The 20,311-nt window shown below is 44.5% G+C and overlaps 2 protein-coding genes across 2 annotated transcripts; one reads left to right on the forward strand and one right to left on the reverse strand.

Moving 5' to 3' along the window:
* Positions 1–10,575: 10,575 nt before the first annotated feature.
* On the reverse strand, positions 10,576–12,780 carry PSV08DRAFT_173033 (uncharacterized protein; the record flags this gene model as incomplete). Its single annotated transcript, XM_014219526.1, has 1 exon — positions 10,576–12,780. The coding sequence occupies one exon, from the start codon at positions 12,778–12,780 to the stop codon at positions 10,576–10,578; it is 2,205 nt and encodes a 734-aa protein (XP_014075001.1).
* Positions 12,781–12,995: 215 nt separating this feature from the next.
* PSV08DRAFT_174280 (uncharacterized protein) lies at positions 12,996–13,739 on the forward strand (the record flags this gene model as incomplete). Its single annotated transcript, XM_014219525.2, has 1 exon — positions 12,996–13,739. One exon carries the CDS (start codon positions 12,996–12,998, stop codon positions 13,737–13,739), a length of 744 nt encoding a protein of 247 aa, XP_014075000.2.
* Between the last annotated feature and the right edge of the window lie 6,572 nt (positions 13,740–20,311).

The raw sequence follows: 20,311 nt of genomic DNA on the forward strand, positions 1-20,311 counted from the left end.
ATTAGTTAAGGTAGTTAATAACGTCAATCCAAGCGTGCCGGGACGCACGGTGTAACGGGACACTTTTTCTTTCGGGTGCTCGGAGTGTTCCCACCACGCCTGTAAATCGACAGATTTAGCGTGCATCTATTGTGAAGCTCTCGTCTTTTGAGCACATCAGTCTCCGATACCGAAAAGCGCATCGTTAGCTATGCTGTTGCTCGTTCTGTTAATGATGTAGACCGACTCCTATCCAGCACCACCCTGTTCGTTCACGACAGTACATATCTGCGAAAATCTCGGTGGGCTAAGAAGTAAGCCAAAATAGCAAAGATCAAGACTGCAGTCTTAGGAGATCGATTTAGTGTGAAGAGGGTACATTCCGGTAGTTTCTCCGCGCAGACGGCAAGATCGTCAAAATGCGACCCTCAGGACGTGCGCTGTTAGCAGTACTTGGCATGCAGCAGCTTGCAGTAGCGTGCTGAAATATCTGTGCGCCCACCTTGCGCGTTGTGGCTGGGAACTTTGAGCACTCCGCCCCAGGCAGCTCTTATTCCCGACTTTGCAGGCAGCTGTTGGTTCAGTCGTGCAACAAGACAGTGTCTTTACGTCTACACGACCTATATTGCAGCGCGCTCTTCCTCGTTAACACGAGTCTCGCGAGACGCTACGATGCAGTCTAAGTAGGACTGCTCTACTCGCTGGCACCTTGTCCATGTACGCAGTAGTCAACGTGAGTCCACATGGCGAACGCCGTCCAGCGCAAGTTGTGAGGCGGAGCGGCGCAGGATGCTCGATGTGCCCAGCATCCGCTCAGCCTGATCGCATGCACTGCCTCGACAGGCAGCCTTCACAGCAGCCCAGCGTAAGCTTACTCTGCCTGCTTCGCTCTGTCGCGACTATGCCTCTCTACTTTCAACATCATTGAAGTCGTTCTCGCCTCGCCTTTTCTAGGCTGAGCCAAACTGCAAACGCTATGCGGCTTCTCTACTTTGATGCGCTGGAAAGGCCCGTTTTGACAAATTTCCGCGGCAAAACGATCCCGCCCTACGCTATTCTATCGCACAGATGGAGCGACTCCGAGATCCTAATCGAAGACATATTGAGTGGAGCCTATAAGGAGAAGGAAGAAGGCTGTCGAAAGCTCTAGTTTTGCGCCGAATGGGCGGCCTAGGACGAGCTGCAGTACTTCTAGATTGACACATGCTGCATCGATAGGTAGAATAATAAGGAGCGCTCGAAGGCGATTAACTCGATGTTCTAGTGGTATAAGGATGCGGCGCGGTGCTACGTCTTCTTGTTAGACGTATTAGTGTTGACTCTAACAGAGCCAGTCCAACGCAGCGACTAGGAAGTGTCGTTCTGTGTAAGTAAATAGTTCACTTGGGGATAGACGCTCTAAAAGCTAATTGCGCTAGTGTTAGTTGAGTTTTTCTTATATGAAGGACATCCTATAGGCGACAAAGCGTCGCTTAACTAGCTTGTCCACGATATTACTAACATCCCACTCGCGGCATTGCGCAACTACCCCTTAGACTAGTTTACTATATCTAAGCGAGAGATATGGGCCAAAAATCGCAGAATAATAGAAGAAGAAGACATTGTATACTGCCTGCTTGGAATTCTTGGCATCTCTATGCCCACCGCGTATAGCGAAGGATAGGAGAGTGCACGACGTAGACTGTAGGCGGAAGTAGAGGCAGCTGCTAACGCACTGTTGATTATCCTATTCTTACGAAACCCCCGCTTCGTGGGCTGAGAATCGCAGCTTGCTGAGCTAGAAGTAAAGCTTTTTAGTAATAAATAGACTACTACTACGCTAGCGATTGTTGGACCTGGTGGAACGGGTAAGTCGTAGCTTACGCTTAAGGTTGTACACAGAATAATGTAGAACTATAGGAACTGTTTGGTCTTTTAGATAGATGTAAGTGATAAAGATAGTCTCTACTAGTCGTATGTAAGTGTTGCGTAGAAGCTTAGTATTTCTAGGTGGGACGATGACTAGACTGATATAAAGCAGCTTGTAAAACGTTGTATAGTAGATATTAGTGCGCGATAATGTTTGCTAGTCTTTGATAATATAGAAGACACTACTATACGACCTGGAGGCTCGTCCACGACCGAACCTGTAGACTTAGCTAACTGTCTACCGCAGTCTAAGCTATGTTCTGCTATCTTTACAACAACTAATATTGATATAGCTTAGGCGCTTGCTTTATAGAATATTATAGCGCTGTAGGAGCTGATACTAGACGCGGCGCTGAGAATGCTGCAGGTCCGCTTATTAAGGCTACTCGCGAATACTAAACAGCAGGAAGCTGAGCACGTGCTAAGAGAGCTATTGTATCTCCCGCTAGTAGTTACGCAAGCAGCGGCCTATATAAATGCTAGCAGTATAACGGTATAGGAGTATTAAGCACAGCTAGATAAGTATAAAGAGCTAGCTATTAACTATAGCGGTGACTCGTCTAAGGGTAGACTGCAAGATTCTAGTGTAAAAGACTCTGTAGCTACTATATTGTTTCTCTCTATAAATGAGATTAGTTATAATAATGCGCTCGCTATAGACTACCTATTTCTTGCTATATGCTTAGACTAGAAAGATATCTCGCTTAATCTTCTAGAGGCAGCTTCGGCGTAAGCAAGAGAAGATGCTATTAGGGTACTTAATAAGTATACGCTCGCTATTAGGCGGCCTGCAGAGTCTGCGCTTAATATTTATTAACTAGTCTATAAAGCTCTACGTAAGTGGCTGCAAGTGCAGGGACGGCTCTAAAAATAGACTTAACACGTGATTACGTAGCTACTCTAAGTGTTCCTAGACAGCGACTATAGCAATAGAAGCAAGTGGAGACGGCTGCTTCTATATGCCTAGTATGCTCTATCACATAGTCTGGCGGATAATAATAACGAAGAAAGAATGCGTCTTACATTAAAATATACTACAACTCTATTTAGAGATAGATGGTATAATAAGGCCGAAGAGCTGTTTGTGCAAGTGATGTAGACAATAAAGAGAGTACTTACCACCACGCATCTTACCACGCTAACTAGTATAGCTAACCTAGTAGTAACGTACAGGAGCTAAGGGCGATAGAAGGAGGCTAAAGAGCTGCAGGTACAAGTGACGCAGACGATGAAGAGAGTACTCACCAACAAGCATCCTAACACGCTAAGCAGCATAGGTAACCTAGCGGAAACGTATAGGAGCTAAGGGCGATAGAAGGAGGCTGAAGAGCTATAGGTGCAAGTAATACAGACGAGCAAGAGAGTGCTTACTAACAAGCATCCTAACACGCTGAATAGTATGAATAACCTAGCGACGACGTATATAAGCTAAGGGCGATAGAAGGAGGCTAAAGAGCTGCAGGTGCAAGTGATGCAGACGATGAAGAGAGTGCTTACTAATAAGCATCCTAACACGCTGACTAGTATAGCTAACCTAGTGTTAACGTACTAGAACCAAGGGCGATAGAAGGAGGCTGAAGAGCTACAAATGCAAGTAATACAGATAAATAAGAGAGTGCTTACTAACAAGCATTCTAATACGCTAGTTCACACTGGCACACCAACTTCGAGTTTTCTAGAATAGGTGTAATATTAGCTAAATATATACAAATCTCTTATAAAAAATCGTTTGCAACTACTTCTAAAGCGTGCATCTAGCGCGCTGTCGCGCAGTAGAGGAAAGTACTCGTCTCCCTACAGCTATCTTACAAACCTCAAGAAAAATTTTCAGCGCACAGACCATCTAGATTAATGCCAACTCAGAGAGATCAGGTAGAACTCGAAGGTAGCGATCTAGAAGCTCGAGTCCAGCAGGACATAGAGCGAAGCTCTAGTATAGAGCAGAATAAGAAGAAAAGATCAGCCTCTACTACTAGCCTAGAAGAGGCTAGTAGAAGATCAAAGATGAGCGCTACTAGCTACACTCAGGAGATCGACGAGATGGACACAATCGTAGTAGAAGTATAAAGAACCCAAGGGACTCAGGAATCCTCGCGCCCTAGGGATAGCACACCCCCCTCTACAGTAGATGACCTACCTGCCGAGCCTAATAGACCCACACACACCCGCACTAGAAGCAACTTCTCGCCTTTTATTGGCTCAACACTAAGGAATCCTTTCGCTAGCCAAAACAAAACACCTAGGGCTACGACAGTAGAAGAGGCCCTCGAGATAGCTAGAAACCTAGTAGTCCAAGCAGCTAGTCTAGCTGAAAGCAACCCCTCACAGCAGACTAGCCTGCTCGACCTAGTAGAAGTCTTTAGAGACTACACTGAGACAGGCCGAGTTAATAAGAAGAACGCAGCAATTCTAGGAGATCAGATCTCCTCGCTTTCAAACGTCTCTAAGGAGCTAAGAGACAAGGTTCGCCGCCTCGACAAACCTACCCCTGCACAACCAAACCAGCAGGGTAATAGACAGACAGCTGCTCCTACGCAGCCTATATCGTACGCCGCAGCTGCAACAGCAAATAAGGAGCAACAGTGGACTACTGTGCAGAAGAAGGCACCTCAAAAGGCTAAGCCTAGCCTAAAGGAGAGGCAGCTAGTCCTAGTCAACCAAGGAGGCCCTGCTGCCTTTGACGCCCTCAGGCTAAGAAATGCCTTCAACCAAGCCTTCACCTTAAAAGGAGGGGTGCAATCGCCTGTAGTCGCCTCAGTCACGCTATCCTCAAAAGGGAATAAGGTAGTCACTACTACACCTGCCTTTACAGCCAACTACCTGCTAGAAAACCAGAGTATCTGGAAGGATCTAGTAGCCTTCAAGGTAGCTCAGCCCATTACCTCGTGGTTCAAAGTAGTCGTCCATAGACTACCTACTAACCACGGCCTAGAGGTAATCAAGGAGGAGATTGAGACCTTTAACAAAGGCCTCAAAGTAGTAGGCACCCCTTTCTGGCTCACTCCTGAGGCTAAGAGAGGACAGCAGAGCTATGGCTCCGCCTGCGTCGCCTTCGCAACTGAAGAGGAGGCTCTAAAGGCTATTAGAGGAAAGCTCTATATTCTCGGAGAGAGCCTGAGAGCAGAGAAGCTACGAGTTATTAACAACTTAAAGCAGTGCTCTAAATGCCAAGGTTTTGGCCACCTTGAGACTAGATGTAGTAGAGTAGCCTGTCAGATTTGCAGTGAGGCTCACCACACTAGCCTACATAAATGCAACTCCTGCCCTATAAAAGGCAAAGCCTGCGTACACACTATCTTTAAGTGCGTTAACTGCAGTAAGCCTCACGCGGCAAATAGCTCTAGCTGCGATATTCTTATAGCTAGGACTACTAGGACAGGCCCTACTAACTAGGATGTTAAAGATCCTACAAATAAATGTTAATAGAAGTAGTTCTGCTACTGAGAGCGCGCTAGACCTAGCTATTAAAGTAGACGCCAAAATCGTCGCAGTACAGGAGCCCTGGCTACTCAAGAGATCCTCCTACTCAAGCACTAGATCTATCGCTCACCAGAACTTTACTCAGATACTACCTACCCTAGAGGACTCCTCCTTAAGGCCTAGAGTACTCTTCTATATTAGGAAAGATCTAGAAGTAGAGGTTATTCCTTTTATTAGCAACGATAACGACTTTCTAGCTATTAAAGTACTAGCCTCTACTTCTAACTTCTATATATATAACATTTATAACGAGAAAAGCCTTCTAGAAGGCCAAAATAAGACGACAATCCAGAGGCGCCTCCTACAGGAGACTCTACAACCTCAGTCAATCATCCTAGGAGACTTCAACACCCACCATCCTAGGTGGAGCCTAGAGGAGCGCAGCCCTAGTACACTAGCGGAGGAGCTAGTAGATTGGATAGACGCGCAAAATCTCACTCTACTAAATACTCTAGGGGTAGGCACCTTCTTTAGGTCTCATATGCGGAAAGAGAGCGTACTAGATCTTACTTTTGCAACCAATAATATAGCTGCTAGTATCCAGGACTGGCAGACTATACCTAAAGTAGGATCTGATCACCACGCAATACTATTTAGTACCTATACTACTAGCCAGCTACCTAGTCAGCTGCCTAGCCAGCTGCCTAGCCAGCCAAAACAGTATAATACTAAACGAACGGACTGGACGATTTTCAAGGAGACGCTAGGACAGGAGATCAAAGCCCTAGATCTAGAAAAGCGACTGTCGACACTACCTCCTTATTCAAACTACACCTCAAGAAAGCTTATTCTAGGACAAAATATCGCGCTAGAAACTAAGCTAGATAAGCTAGGAGAAGATCTTACGAAGGCTATACAGAGCGCACTAGAAAAGTCAACTCCACTAGTCAACCTAAAGCCAAAGACAAAGCCCTGGTGGACTAGCGAGCTAGATAGCCGTAGGAGAGAACTAAGTAGAGCCTATAGAGCCTACAAGAAGGAGGTAGAAAAGGAAAATAATAGCTCTCTCTACCAGTGGAAAAGAGAGTATCTACGTACGAAAAATGGATACTTAAAAGCTATTCAACGAGCTAAGCAAAGCCACTGGGAGGCCTTCCTTCGAAAAGACTCACCAAAAGAGATCTTTAAAGCACTAGCATACACTAAAGATAACCTTAGTACTCAAATACCTACTATTAAAGGTAGGGAGACGTTTACTGAGAAATGCAAGGCTTTTAGAGAGGATCTCTTTCCTCAGCCTCCTACGACAGCCACCCCCTCCTTCCACACCTACAGGGGAGACAGCAAGTGGACCTGGCCTACTCTAACAAAGGACGAACTCTCCTTTGCCTGCTGCAAGGTGAAGGCTACCTCACCAGGGCCTGATCTGATCAGCCAGGAGGTGATCCAAAAGGCCTACCTAGCGCAGTCAGAAGCCCTATTTAGGATATACTCCACCTTCTTCAATCTAGGCTACCACCCAAGGTGCTGGAGAAAAGCAAAGGGAGTTATCCTAAAGAAGCCAAGCAAGCCTAACTACTCGATCCCTAAGGCCTATAGAGTTATCTCACTCCTAAACTGCCTAGGCAAAGTACTAGAAAGACTAGTAGCTAGAAGACTAGGCGCACTAGCGGAAACAACAGATCTACTCCACCCCTCTCAACTAGGAGGAAGACTGAAGAAATCCGCTATCGACGCTGCGCTACTCTTCTATAACAATATACAGCAGCAGAAAAGAAAGCAGAAGATTACTACTACTATCTTTCTTGATATTAAAGGAGCCTTCGATCATGTCTCAAAAAACAAGCTCCTTGAAGGCATGAGAGATCAAGGCCTCCCCTGCTGCCTACTAGCCTGGACAAAGTCCTTCCTAGAGGACAGAGTACTGCAGCTGTCCTTTGACGGACAGACTGAGGAGCCGCAGGAGATCTCGACAGGTACCCCTCAAGGAAGCCCAGCCTCGCCTATCCTGTTTCTGATCTACTCAAAGCCACTATTTAAGGCGATTCAGACTAATGCGAATATCTACTCCTCCTCTTATATAGACGACCTCCAGATCTCTATATCAACTACGTCAGTAAGAAGGAATATCAAGCTACTAGAAAAGGAGATTCAGAATCTATTCAGACTAGCAGGGGAGTCAGCTATCCAGTTCGATAGCTCAAAGACTGAACTAGTAAACTGGACAAGATCTAGAAAGGATCAAGCTAGAGTACTTACTCTACCTAATCAGGAAATAGTACAGTCTAAGGAGCTAGTTAGATGGCTAGGTATATACTTTGACTGCAGCCTTAAATTCAAGCACCACAGCTACATTAGGAACCAGCAGGCTAGCGCAGCCTTCCACCGCCTTAGCAGGCTAGCTAACTCAAACAAAGGCCTCTCGCCTAGAGCAGTACGACAGCTCTACCTAGCCTGCGTCACCAGCGTAGCTGACTACGGCTGCCAAATCTTCTGGAGAGAGCAGCAGACAACGCTTAACCAAAGGCAGAAGCTGCAGAATCAAGCCTGTAGGAAGATCCTAGGCTCCTTTAGAACCTCGCCTGCTATACCTAGCGAGGTAGAAGCAGCTCTCTACCCTCCTAGGATTAGGCTAAATAACGCCCTACGACAATACGCCTTTAGAGCAAGAAAGCTAGCTCCTAGCCACCCTCTTAATATCGCTATCAATAGCAATCAAGGCAAGCAGCTAGAGCGTATTACTAGATCTATCTCAACAGCTCTATCAGAAGATAGCGAGAAGATTCAGCACTACGCCTCTATGCCCTGGAGCGCTACTACGCCCTATAGGATTAATATATCTAAGAAATCAAAGGAAAGCGAAGCAGAGCACCACAAGGAACTACTAGAAGACGAGCATCTTCTTTCTATCTACTCAGACGCCTCAGCTACAAGCAAAGGCAAAGGAGTAGGAGTAGGAGTAGCCCTCTACAAAGGAGCTAGCCTTATAGCTCAAGAAAAGGCTAATATAGGATACAACCAGCTAGTCTACAACGGAGAACTAGAAGGTATTACCCTAGGCCTAGAAAAGGCTGTTGACCTAGCAGACGACTACCTTGAAGTTAGAATATATGCAGATAACCAGGCTGCAATACTCAGACTAAAGACTGCTTCTGACTACCCAGGGCAAGAGTGGCAACTCAGATGCACTATAGCAGCAGAAAAGCTACAAGAAAAAGGCATATTACCTACCATACAGTGGGTACCAGGACACCAGGGCGTTATAGGAAACGAGAGAGCAGACGCGCTAGCAAAGGAGGCGACAAAGCTAGATCCTAGCTCTAGCAGGACGAGCCTAGCTGTAATAGGCACACGAATAAAGCAGCTAGGCGAGCGAGAGTGGCTTAGCTATCTAGGACAATACGGGAGAAAAGCTATTACTCTAAATCCTACTACTTACGCCGCAAGGTACAAGTGGAAGACTAGAAAGCAGATTGCTACTCCTCCTACTAGTAGAGAAGCCTCTAGCGCCTTCTATCAGCTTAAGTTAGGTCACTGCTATCTACGAGACTTCCTATTCAAGCGAGGAAAAGTAGACTCTAAAGCTTGCCCCTGCAACTATAGAGCTACCCAAGACCCTGCACATATCCTCCTTAGCTGCACGCTATACAAGGAGGCTAGGAAGAAGATGCAAGAAACTACAAAGGATCCCCTATCGCTAGCTTTCTTACTAGATACTACAATAGGCGTACAGGCTACTATTACCTTTATTAAGGAAACTAGGGCTGCAACGCAGGCCTGGTATAAAGGAAACCTCGATAACTAGGACAACACCTACACTAGGTGCCTTCGCCCTACACCCAGCCTACCTCTCCTATCACCCGCAAGACCTCCTACTACCCTCCTCCACACTAGGCTACGAGCCTCACCTCGATTTAGATAGCCCCCTCCCCCACCTACACCAAATTGATAGCACTACGTAGTTACCTGTAGGCCTAGCCTGCACGTCTTATATAGCCTACCAGCTGAGACAGGACGTTAATTAATAATAATAATAATAATAATACGCTAGTTAGTATAAACAACCTAGCGACGACATATATAAGCTAAGGGCGGTGGAAGGAGGCCGAAGAGCTGTAGATATAAGTAATATAGACGAGCAAGAGAGTGCTTACCAACGAGCATCCTAACACGCTGCTTAGTATGCATAATCTCGCGTTCACGCTATAGTTATAAGCTCGTTATAAGGAGGCTCTTACATTAATAGAAAGATACTTTTAGCTACGTAATTAAGCTCTTAGAGAGTAATATACTAATATATAGTCTTCGCTTAATACGCTAGGTAACTAGCGAGCAGAGTGTGAGTTAATTAATAGTAAGACAACTTTATAATATCGCCGCTATCTGTAGATAGTAAAGTTAGATGCTGTAGGCTACATAATCATGACTTTTAACGGCGTGCTATAATAAAGGCAGTGGTAGCTTCCACTAATTATAACAACTTCGATCCGCTCACCACGGCGAATCCATGCCAAACCATAATGGACCAAAGTACTGTACTGTAGTTAACTATGTAAGAAGCAAGCCACAGCGCGCAAGGTGGGCGCACAGATATTTCAGCACGCTACTACAAGCTACTACATACCAAGTACTGCTAACAGCGCACGTCCTGAGGGTCGCATTTTAACAATCTTGCTATTTGCACGGAGAAACTGCCGGGATGTCACTCCTTACCCTAGATCAACCTTTCGACACTGCAGTCTTGATCTTTGTTATCTCAGCTTTCTTCCTAGCCCACCAAGCTTTCCTTAGATATATACTATCACACATAAACAGGGGGTGTTAGATAAGAGTTAGTGAACAGCACTAACAGAATGGGCGATAGCATAGCTAACGATGCGCTTATTAGCATCGGAGGCTAATATGCCGAGAGAGCGAGAGCTGCAGAGTAGACGCGCATTGCGTTTATCTATATTCAAGAACACTAAGGGCAATCCGAGGGTCCGGAAGGGAAGGCGTCCCGTTACACCGTGCGTCCCGGCACGCGTGGATCGACATTAGTTCGAACGAAAGGCCGTATTATAACCCCAGAGCTTCGGCTCTGGGACCTCTGTAAGCGAAGCCCCAATTTTCAACCCAAAAAGGGCCATCTAGCAGTAATAGCAGCAATTTCTCGATGTGCGTATGTCCATGGGTAGAAGGATAGTATAAAAGTTCATATTGCTGGATACATGAAATGTGAAGACTCTCCCACTGTAAACTAATTTCTACACCCTACAATATATCAACTTAGTGCCTTCTTCGTCTAATGGGTAGATGATGATTGTTATCAGCAACTGCTGGAGTAACGGATCCCCGCGGCGGCTTCTCTTCTTCGTCAGTTGATCTCATCACCCGACCGGTAGAAGCCTGACTACGAGATGAATTATGCCCTATTACTTCTGATGTTTCATCCCTTGATTTAAGACAACCGTTTTTCCATTGCTTAAACGCCTTCTGAGAATCAGTAGCCGCTTCGAAAATCGATATATCCGCATCCTTCTTTCCCCATCTCTCTCTAAGCGCTGACCGGGGTTCCCAACGCTTTTCGAGATCTTTTCCTGTTAGATCTAGATCCCAGCCTATGAGTACATACACGCTTGGAATTCTTTGTGATGTTGATCCATTGTTTGAACCATTGCTAGAATCACAGCGATCGGGATCAAGAATGCTGAGTGAATCATCGGTCGGTTCGAATGCTACTCCGTATACACCTCCGACGTGTTTCGGACCATATATTTTCTTACCAGTTGTAGTATGCCTCATGTCTCCAAAGCGTCGGGCAGTGGAGGTGATCTTACAATCATCCGGCGGGTCTCCATCTCCATAATTCGTCGCCCACTCTGAGCTTGGATGGCGCTCTTTACGCCATATAGGTGCATCACGGGGTCCGTATTGATTGATGAAGAACCTGCCATTGTGGTCTCCCCATCCGACAGTTTTCATCTCGACCCCTTCGTAAGCATAAGTGCGACTAAATCGCTTAAGAAGCGGCACATCCTCGACGAACTGGGAGGGCTCCAGACCTTTTGGGAGATCCATCACTTCGTCCTGTGCAGCTTGAGTATCCACATTAATACCCTTGCAAACTTGTTCCAGGCTTTCCAACCCCGGAATGTTGAGAAGGTTCATTTTGTAATGGAGATTTGCGATGTGCTCCATGGCCTCCATGGGACGACCAACTCGGGCACATCGAACTGCAGCTTCCAAGTCATTTATGGGAATATTGTGATCAGACCTTCGGAGCCCTATCTGTATATTGCGCTCCCCGAGTTTGGTGTTGAGGCATTTTATCTGCTCGATACATAGCGGTAGAGTTGCTTCACGAATTTTTCCATCTTCTGTGAGCATAAATGGTAAGACCATATCAATGCACCCATCAAGATATTCAAGCTGCTTCTTTCTGACGTAAAGATAGGATGCTTCGAACAGCGCCAGCTGTTTCTGAACCTCTGTTGATGAAGAATCTCGTAGGCAGCGAAGGACTCGACGATGGGTGTCTTTTCCAATGACCATTTTCCAGTCTAGACCGGCCTTTCTAAGTCTGTTCGTCAAGGTAATTGCAGTTCCCACCAACCTGGAAAGTCGATCTTCGTTGGGAGCCTCCTCACACTCGGTGATGCATGTGCGCAGATTATTTAACCACAAATCAATCTCTGTAGGTGCTACCTTGTAGGACTGTCCGTCCTCTATGGTATCGAGTCTAGAGTTGATGGCATTGAATCTTATTGAGTCTTCCTTCGTCAGGCCGCTCTCCCACCAGTGAAGTATGAGCACGCACATGGTCTTGTGAAGAGGAAGTACGTTTTTCGGTATGTCTTCACGAACGGCTTGAACCACAGAATCCATACTCTTGAATTTCTCAAGTGGATCCGCCTCCTTTATTCCTTTATTTATATGCGCTTCTCGCTTTTTTTCTGCAGCTTGCGCTTCTTCGGAGTCATCTTCATCTTGTTGTTTGATCATCTTTTGTCGCCTTTCCGACCAAGCTTGATCAGAAATTCCGCTTGGTCGATCACCAAGTTCATATGACTCTTGTTCGGTTGCTTGAGTCTCCAATTCATCTTCCAAGGATTTCAACGGGTCGTTGTGAGTGGAATGTTTTGAGATGTCTACGCCGTAGATGACTGAGCTCTTCGCTAGAAGCAGAGCCCTTTCTTTCATCTGACTTTCATCTCCGGTTGTATCGTTCTTTTTAATCCATTGTAGAAGGAGTACAATTTCTTTCTCATAAATCAAAAAGTCCTTGCTTATTTCAACTTTGATGGCATTCTCAGCAGATTGTTGCCATTCGGGTGTCTTGTCTCCATTTGGTAGCACATAGCTATACAATTCATAGCGCTCATCGAATTTCTCGTGGTTGGCTTCATCTTGGGCCTTCATTTCTTTGTCGGAGAGCACTGGGCCATCGCCCATCTCCGTATCTCCTTGAACATTTGCTTGAGTAGTTGACATCTTGGTTGCTCGGGTTTGAGGTAGTTGTTAGGATAGCTGATGATTGACTGCTTAAATATACATTCACTATGCAACAGATGTACTTTCCAGTAATCAAATATCAAAATTCGATTATTGAAAACTAGGAAAGAAAGTTCAAATACTAAGTGAAAAAAGACCAGCAAATATATAAATGTCTGCATCATTTGTTTCGTACAGTGAACAAAACACGCAAGATGTACCACTTACAAGTTCCAAATGCGTCCGTCACTACGTCACCAACGTTATCTTGGAGCACTCCTGGAGCAAATTGGAATGCTTCAACCTTGACACCTGCCGAAAACATCTCTCAATGGACCCAACCTTACCATCCATTGATTTCTCGGCCAACCTCGCCTAGCCAACAAGTAGTTGAGATTGTTGTGGGTGCAGCGGGAATGTTGTCTTTCAATCCCAAATCAGTCACAGTTTCTATTGGGACCATACTACGGTTCAACTTCCTTAGTCTCAACCATACACTGACTCAAAGTTCTCTCGATAACCCTTGTTCAAACAGCTCGCGTTTTGATACTGGCTTCAACCAATTTAATCCGAAAAACATAAGTGGGAAGTTTCTTATTGATTATCCAGTCAACACTACAGAGCCTAAATGGTTTTACTGTGCTCAGAAAATCCCCAGGTCTCATTGTGAAGCGGGTATGGTTTTCAGCCTTAATCCTCAAAATGTGTCAACATTATCCATGAACATCGAACCAAGCAGCACTTCAGCCGTTTCATACTGCCATACTATACCCAGCACGTCTAGTGGATTGCAGCCCTTTCCCTCTGAAACATCAATGTCGCTCAATGCCTCGAATCCTCAGAACACGTCAATATTACCCGCGATTACGAATAATGCCGCCTTCTACACACCTAAACATCGCCTGATTGCCATATTGCCTATTCTTCTCTATGCACTTATCATGTTCTGTTATTACTGAGATTTGATTAATCAAAAACACTCAACAAGAATCACAATAAGGAAGATGTATGTAAGACTGAGCGTGTGTTTTGGAAATTGGAAACTGGAAATTGGAAATTTGATGATAAGGGTCTACTGTTTATAGGTAGTTTGCTTAAAGTTATGTTGTTATCTACCTTTAGTTATATTTATATACTACTCGAATGCTATCGCAAAGAAGACATAACCTTCCAGTTACAAAACAAACACTACAATCACCAACAAAATCAATGATGCAACCTGTATCTGCCGGATCGAGCTTTCATGCCTTCCAACGCCAGCTTATCTCGCGGTTGCTTAGTTACCGTGAGGTAGGAGACGAGTTGACGCCTGAATATCAAGCGGAGTGGGGGCCTACCAAGATGACATTGGAAGAGCTATGTACAGATTTTCAAGGTCAACCACTTCTCAGCCAAGTTCGCGTCTTAAGTTTGTGTCAGGCTATTGAAGCCATAGATGACTCAACGAAGCCTTACTATATCGTGCAGTGGAAGACAACGTGGGTTAGCCCAACCGAGCTCAGCACTTGCGCCTTCCTGCTACATGACTTCTGGGCTTGTGCCAATCGAAGGTAAGTGCAACGCTTATTTTTGTTCACAACAGCTTGCTAAGATAGAGAAGACGAGAAAAAGAGCTAGAGATTGGAAAGCAAGAAGGCGATATTTCACATTAGAATTCGCCTTAGTCTTCAACTATGGTGGCCAAACGGGGTTGACGCACGTACTCTATATTCCTATCATCCTCCTAGAATGTTGTAGTTAAACCAGATTGATCAATATACGCTATGTCCCTGTCATCTTCTAAGTTGCAGAAAAAGGTTGGCTTTCTTTCTATCACTGTTCTCCGCGATAGAGGTGATAAAAGGCGTATTCTTAATTCAAATCGACCCTGCATTGAAAATGAATCGATATCATACTCACGGAACAAAAGCGCAAGCTGCTTAATTCTTTTAGAGAGAGTTTTTGCTAAAGCCTGAACATAAAGCCTTGAGCTATTCATCATATCATGGTTGATCTTTGAAATTATTTGATGACTCGGAACAGTACAGGTGATGTAACAGTCCTCGCCTTCATCTATAGACACTATCGCTGGGTACGACATAGTTTAGAGAGAAGGATCTGCACATGTCAGGGTATCTAAGGTATATTTATGCTCTCTCAATAGGAACGGATTCTGTAAAATCAAAAATTGGTTGCATGTATTTCCGAGTTTCATATCCGGAGGTCTGATTTTGAGAAATAGGAAACCTTACCACTAAGTGTGCTGAACTGCGAGGGTTAAACTGATTCCGTGTTTGTGTCCAGAGTCTAATATTGGCGAATAGAAGGAGCTGGTCAAGGTTTTGACTTTCGAAATTTGAATTTAGTCTTTACTACTAATAACTAATCCATTTTCCAAATTCAGATTCGGTAATCATGTTTACGATATGCTGCCAGAACGTGACAATTTTCTAGTGCCCATATACGCCTTGCTCTTTCTATTGAACATTGCACTTGGAAACGGTATATAATTATCAACTCCAAATGTGTATTGCTTTTCATCTTTATTACGCAGTCCCTACCTTGGAATTCTAATATAGTCGTTAGCGATTGCGGCCTCACCTATCCGTGCAGCATTTCACAAAAGCAGTCATCATTAGATCGAATACTGGCCAATCACATCGACTATTCTGTAGCAGACATTGAGCGCTAAGCTATATATAGAGGGTAAGACTATCTAAAACTATTGCGTACCTGCGTGTAGAGTGAAACTGTAATAGCTAACAACTATAATATATGCTTGTGTTCTACAACTACTGCATGTCTATTATCTATTACCTATAGCGCTTTTTGTATATTACTCTAACCTAGGTCTGTTCTTTACCTGTATTATACGCTCGTGCACATATATAACCTACGACTCTTAACACTTAAAATAATGTACATCATTAGCGGGGTATATTGTATAGTAGGCTACTAATAAGTTTGGTAGTTACGAGACATAGCTAACTAAAATAAGGGTCTGGAATGGATTCTACTGGTCCTAGTCTACGCCGTCATTGCCATGCGTATCTACATGCGCCAATTCCGCTTCCGAAAAAACCTAGATATGGCTAGCTATCTTCTGATCGTCTTTGCCCTTAACGCTTTAGCTCTAGTGACTTGGGATACAATTGCATACAACACAGGTGCATTAAATGGTAAAGTGAGCTCTAAGTTACTATCTAAAGTAGGTCTTGATATAACTCTTTGCTTCTTCTTATAGATCTGCGCTCTTTTTACGACGTAGACTTAGTATAAAATTCCTCTGCTAACGATTATAGATCCTATTTGCATGTTTACCTTGTACTGGAGTCTCGTCACTTCTGAAGGTTGACGAACGATGCGTAGCACTTTGTTAATCACTAGCCTGTTCGTCACTAGAGGGCGCGTATGTATATATTGATTTTTTCCACCGTCTAGCTTCAATGTATGTACGAGTTACGGATTCTCACTTGTTTTTGAGTAATGTTGTAGAAAATAATAGTGTGGCAAAATAATTGCGATATGAACAACGTTGATAATGTTCTTCAATACTTACGTTGATGCAGCCTTAACCGCTGTCGTATAAGCAAACCTTGCTTGAATTAACGGCACTATACAACAACTCACCGTTCACAGCATTACCTACAGTGACAAGACTATAGCGATTGCGGCTTCGCTACTGCAGGTAGCATTCTAGAAGTTTCGTCATCATAAGACTAAAAACTCACCAATCATGTTGATTGCTCTACAGCTAACTGTTCGCACTAAGCTATGTATAGAAGGCAGGGTTATTCAAAATCGTTGCGCAGCTGCGTGTAAGGGTGAAGCCGCAATCGCTAATCACTGTATCCTCAGCTTGTACGGGGCATACTTTTCTGCATGCAACCCCACAATCATATTCAACACAGCCCCTTTCTTTCTTCTCATAGTTCGTGACTCAAACAACCCAAGATATATGGCAGGTGCTGTCATGATGGATGATAGTTCAATAATTAGAGGCCTTATAGAGAATCACTTGTAGCGAGTAAGAGCATGCATGTGATAACGTGGCAGATATGCTCTTAAGAATAGCGTTTGATACAGAAAATGGCCCGATATGTTTAATTGTAATTCTGAGAAAGCATCACGCGGAAGCAAGAACTGTAGTCTTTTGGTTAAAATACCTTAAACAGAATCACCAAATCTACTCATAACAGTTGCACTGCTAACAAGGCCAGTGATACCAACGTGAAAGAGGAGGAATCATGCGAAGTCCCTTGAAATGCCAGAGGATTTCGAACCATGATAGCTGACATGATGTGAGCGCTTTTGAAGGTCCATACTCGGAAGGCAATGGCCAAGATAGCAAGAAAGACTGGCTCTCAGGGTCTCAACCTTCGCAAGGCATACTCGCTGCCCAAGACAATGGTAACACTAACGCTTCAAGAGCATGTCACTGGGGCTGTTTCGATAAACTCCGATGTTCTTACTGGTTCAAGGAGAGCGATCAGGCCCAAACAGAGCTTTAAAGCGGTTAATGCTTGTTCTCCAATTGTGTTATGAAGTCCTTGTTCAAGTCTAGTGCCTCAACAGACACGCCAGTTCATCTATTTGCATGAATGATTTACCGCCGGGGCTTTCTTTGGTCATCAAAAGGGAGGGAACTGTTTCATCACTGTTATCATATGATCTCCATGTCAACTTTAAGAATATATAAAGCACCTTTCTGTCAAAGTAGAGAAATATACAAACCTATCAATTCATTTGACTACACTGACATTATCTTATTGCAAATTTCTTAGAGCTCTGGATTTTGAGAGTTGTTCCTAAACGAGAAGTGGGAAAGGAGGTAAGGTTCTTGAGTTGGCGATAGTAAATCTCCTAACCATACATGTAGTTCACAGAAAATGCCAGACCGATTTTTCACTATCAAATGGGAGAACAGCAATGAAGCGATACTCTGCGAAGCAAGCCCTGCCGCCTTGGATAGTCATTTTCCGTACGTGACTCAAGATTCCAAAAAAGAGGTGGCCAGCTGCTCTGGTCTCCAAGCACAGGAACAAGATATCTTCACTGGACATAATATGTTAGAGTATATCAAACATTGGCTAGGATACATCTTGAAATTAGGAATTCTCATGGTCATGTTGATGTGTTTGTGGGAGGCGTTGACTTGGGGGTCGGAGGGATGAAAGGTGGTTGGCAGGAGACCAAACATGATAATGCAGACGAAGATGAAGTTGAAAAACCAATTGGAGTGCTTTCTAAACTTATATAATTCATAAGGCGGAAGCAGAGGCTTGATCATATACACCAGGGTCAAATATCGAGCAGCTTAGCTACTAATGTCACGATCATGGTCAATGTGAGTACCTTCCAATTAATCTTACTTGGATGCAACCGACTGTAACACACGGGCTCTGACACATTATTACGGATCCTCAATTATCTCAAAGTCTCCTTATGTGCGGAATTAGTTAACTGCTATCTCGTAGATGTTTGCTTCACAGAGACACGTTTACATATTTCCGCACATGCAGGTTACGCTAGCGCTCCCAAGAATCAGCCCAGAAACCATACTGGTTTCAATCAAGCGTTCAATGATACTGAAAAGGTTTTCTTTCTCCAGGAATGGAGGGGAAGATCTATTGTCCCCTTCCTTGGACCTTTTCTACCAAGCATAAATGTCGAATACCTAAAGTATACACATACAAGGGTCGCCACACCAACTTTTAAGCAGAAATTTTTCATCGAAACTCGTCAATTTTCTATCGGATATAGGGGTAACACGTCGCGAGAAATCGATTTACGCCAACTCTAACGTGTGCAGCCCTCTCGTTGAGGTGCTAGAGGAGGTATTGTCGATTTTCTCGTGACGTGTTCAAAATGCGAAAATCTTCGAAAACGCACGGATCGCCCCGATGACTAATAGAGAGACCACCATACGAAAACAAAAACAATCGAAAAACAATAAAAGAAACAAAAACTACTTAAATGCCAAGATAGCCGTTGCTCGCTAGGCACTATATCTAAACGCCAGGACAGCTACTACGCGCTGGGCACCATATCCAAACGCCGAAGAAGCCCCCGCTCGCTCGGCACCAAATCCAAACGCTGATACAGAGATTGGTTACCTCTGTTGAAGCACCCAGTCAAAACGCCAAAGAATCCCTCGCTCGCTCGGCACCAAATCCAAACGCCGATACAGAGATTGGTTACCTCTGTTGAAGCACCCAGTCAAAACGCCGATACAGAGATTGGTTACCTCTGTTGAAGCACCCAGTCAAAACGCCAAAGAAGCCCTCGCTCGCTCGGCACCAAATCCAAACGCTAATACAGAGATTTGTTACCTCTGTAGAAGCACCCAGTCAAAACGCTAGAATAGGAGTTGTGAACTGTACTAGCAAAAATACTTAAACGCTAAGGTAGCCTCCGCCCGCTATAATAGCACCTAGCAGAACGAGAGAGTTACTCATTAAAACTTGAGAGGAAGACTCACTAAAAGTGAACGAGAGAGCTACTCATTAAAACTAGAGAGAGTTACTCTATAAAACTAAACAAGCTGAAAATATTTCCTTTCCCCTTAAGAGAGCTCGCTGGAAGGCAGCCTAGCAGCCCTACATCTCTCCCTGTTACCAAACTGCTCTTTAGCACCAGGCGTCTAGAAAGCTAGCACTAGCTTAACTAGACAAAGGCCGAAGCACCATAGTCACGCAATACAGCACAACGTACCAAATTGTAACTAGTCAGATAGAACGGCCTTTGGCCAAAGTCTTACATAGCCAACGGCTGATACAGGACTATAATGGAATAATAATAACACATACAAGGGTTGTAGAGGATACTGTAAAGTTTTGTACAAGTAGATCGATTGGCCACCGAACGTAAACTTGCAACAAGAAGTACGACTTCACGGGATCAGCCTTGGGAAAAAGTCTCGATGGATGAATTATAACTTCTTCTATCTGCAACCAGTCACTGTGAAAGAAAGCCTAAGCGGGACCTTGAATGCGAAGGCCCTTCTCAGGGATACACATCATTATAGAATCACGTGCCCAAGTGTTACATGTACAAGCTGCTGAACGATCGTGCTCCCAAATGCCAAATGTTGGCATACCATAGACTGTGACGGATACATCTTCGTGCATACCATTTAATCTCTCGAATACAAAAACATCGAGAAGAGTTTTTTTCCTATTGATTCACAACAAAACCCGAGGAAGGAGAGCTACCGCTTGGTGTGTCTGACCACATAACCGTTATTGGACTAGATCTCATGCAACTACCGCGAGGCAATGACATTGACATAATTAGGCAGGTCACGCACGCGCCATCGCTAATGAGGCTGTGTTAATAACCAAATATGAAGCTGCATATGTATCCACGGCATCTGCACCCGATTCTATCCATTTATGTCATAACCCACTAGCTGTGCATATATACGAACCCGCAGTAGCGGTTACTCATGCAATCACAACGCGTGAACAGCCACTCAAACTCCAGGGGATTGGAGCTGATGTCATCGGGGGCCACAGCCAAGGCATTCTCGGGCTTAGCCTTGCAGGTGCGT

This window comes from Bipolaris maydis, assembly GCF_028858645.1.
Source record: "Bipolaris maydis strain C4 unplaced genomic scaffold PSV08scaffold_3, whole genome shotgun sequence".
NCBI lineage: Eukaryota > Fungi > Ascomycota > Dothideomycetes > Pleosporales > Pleosporaceae > Bipolaris > Bipolaris maydis.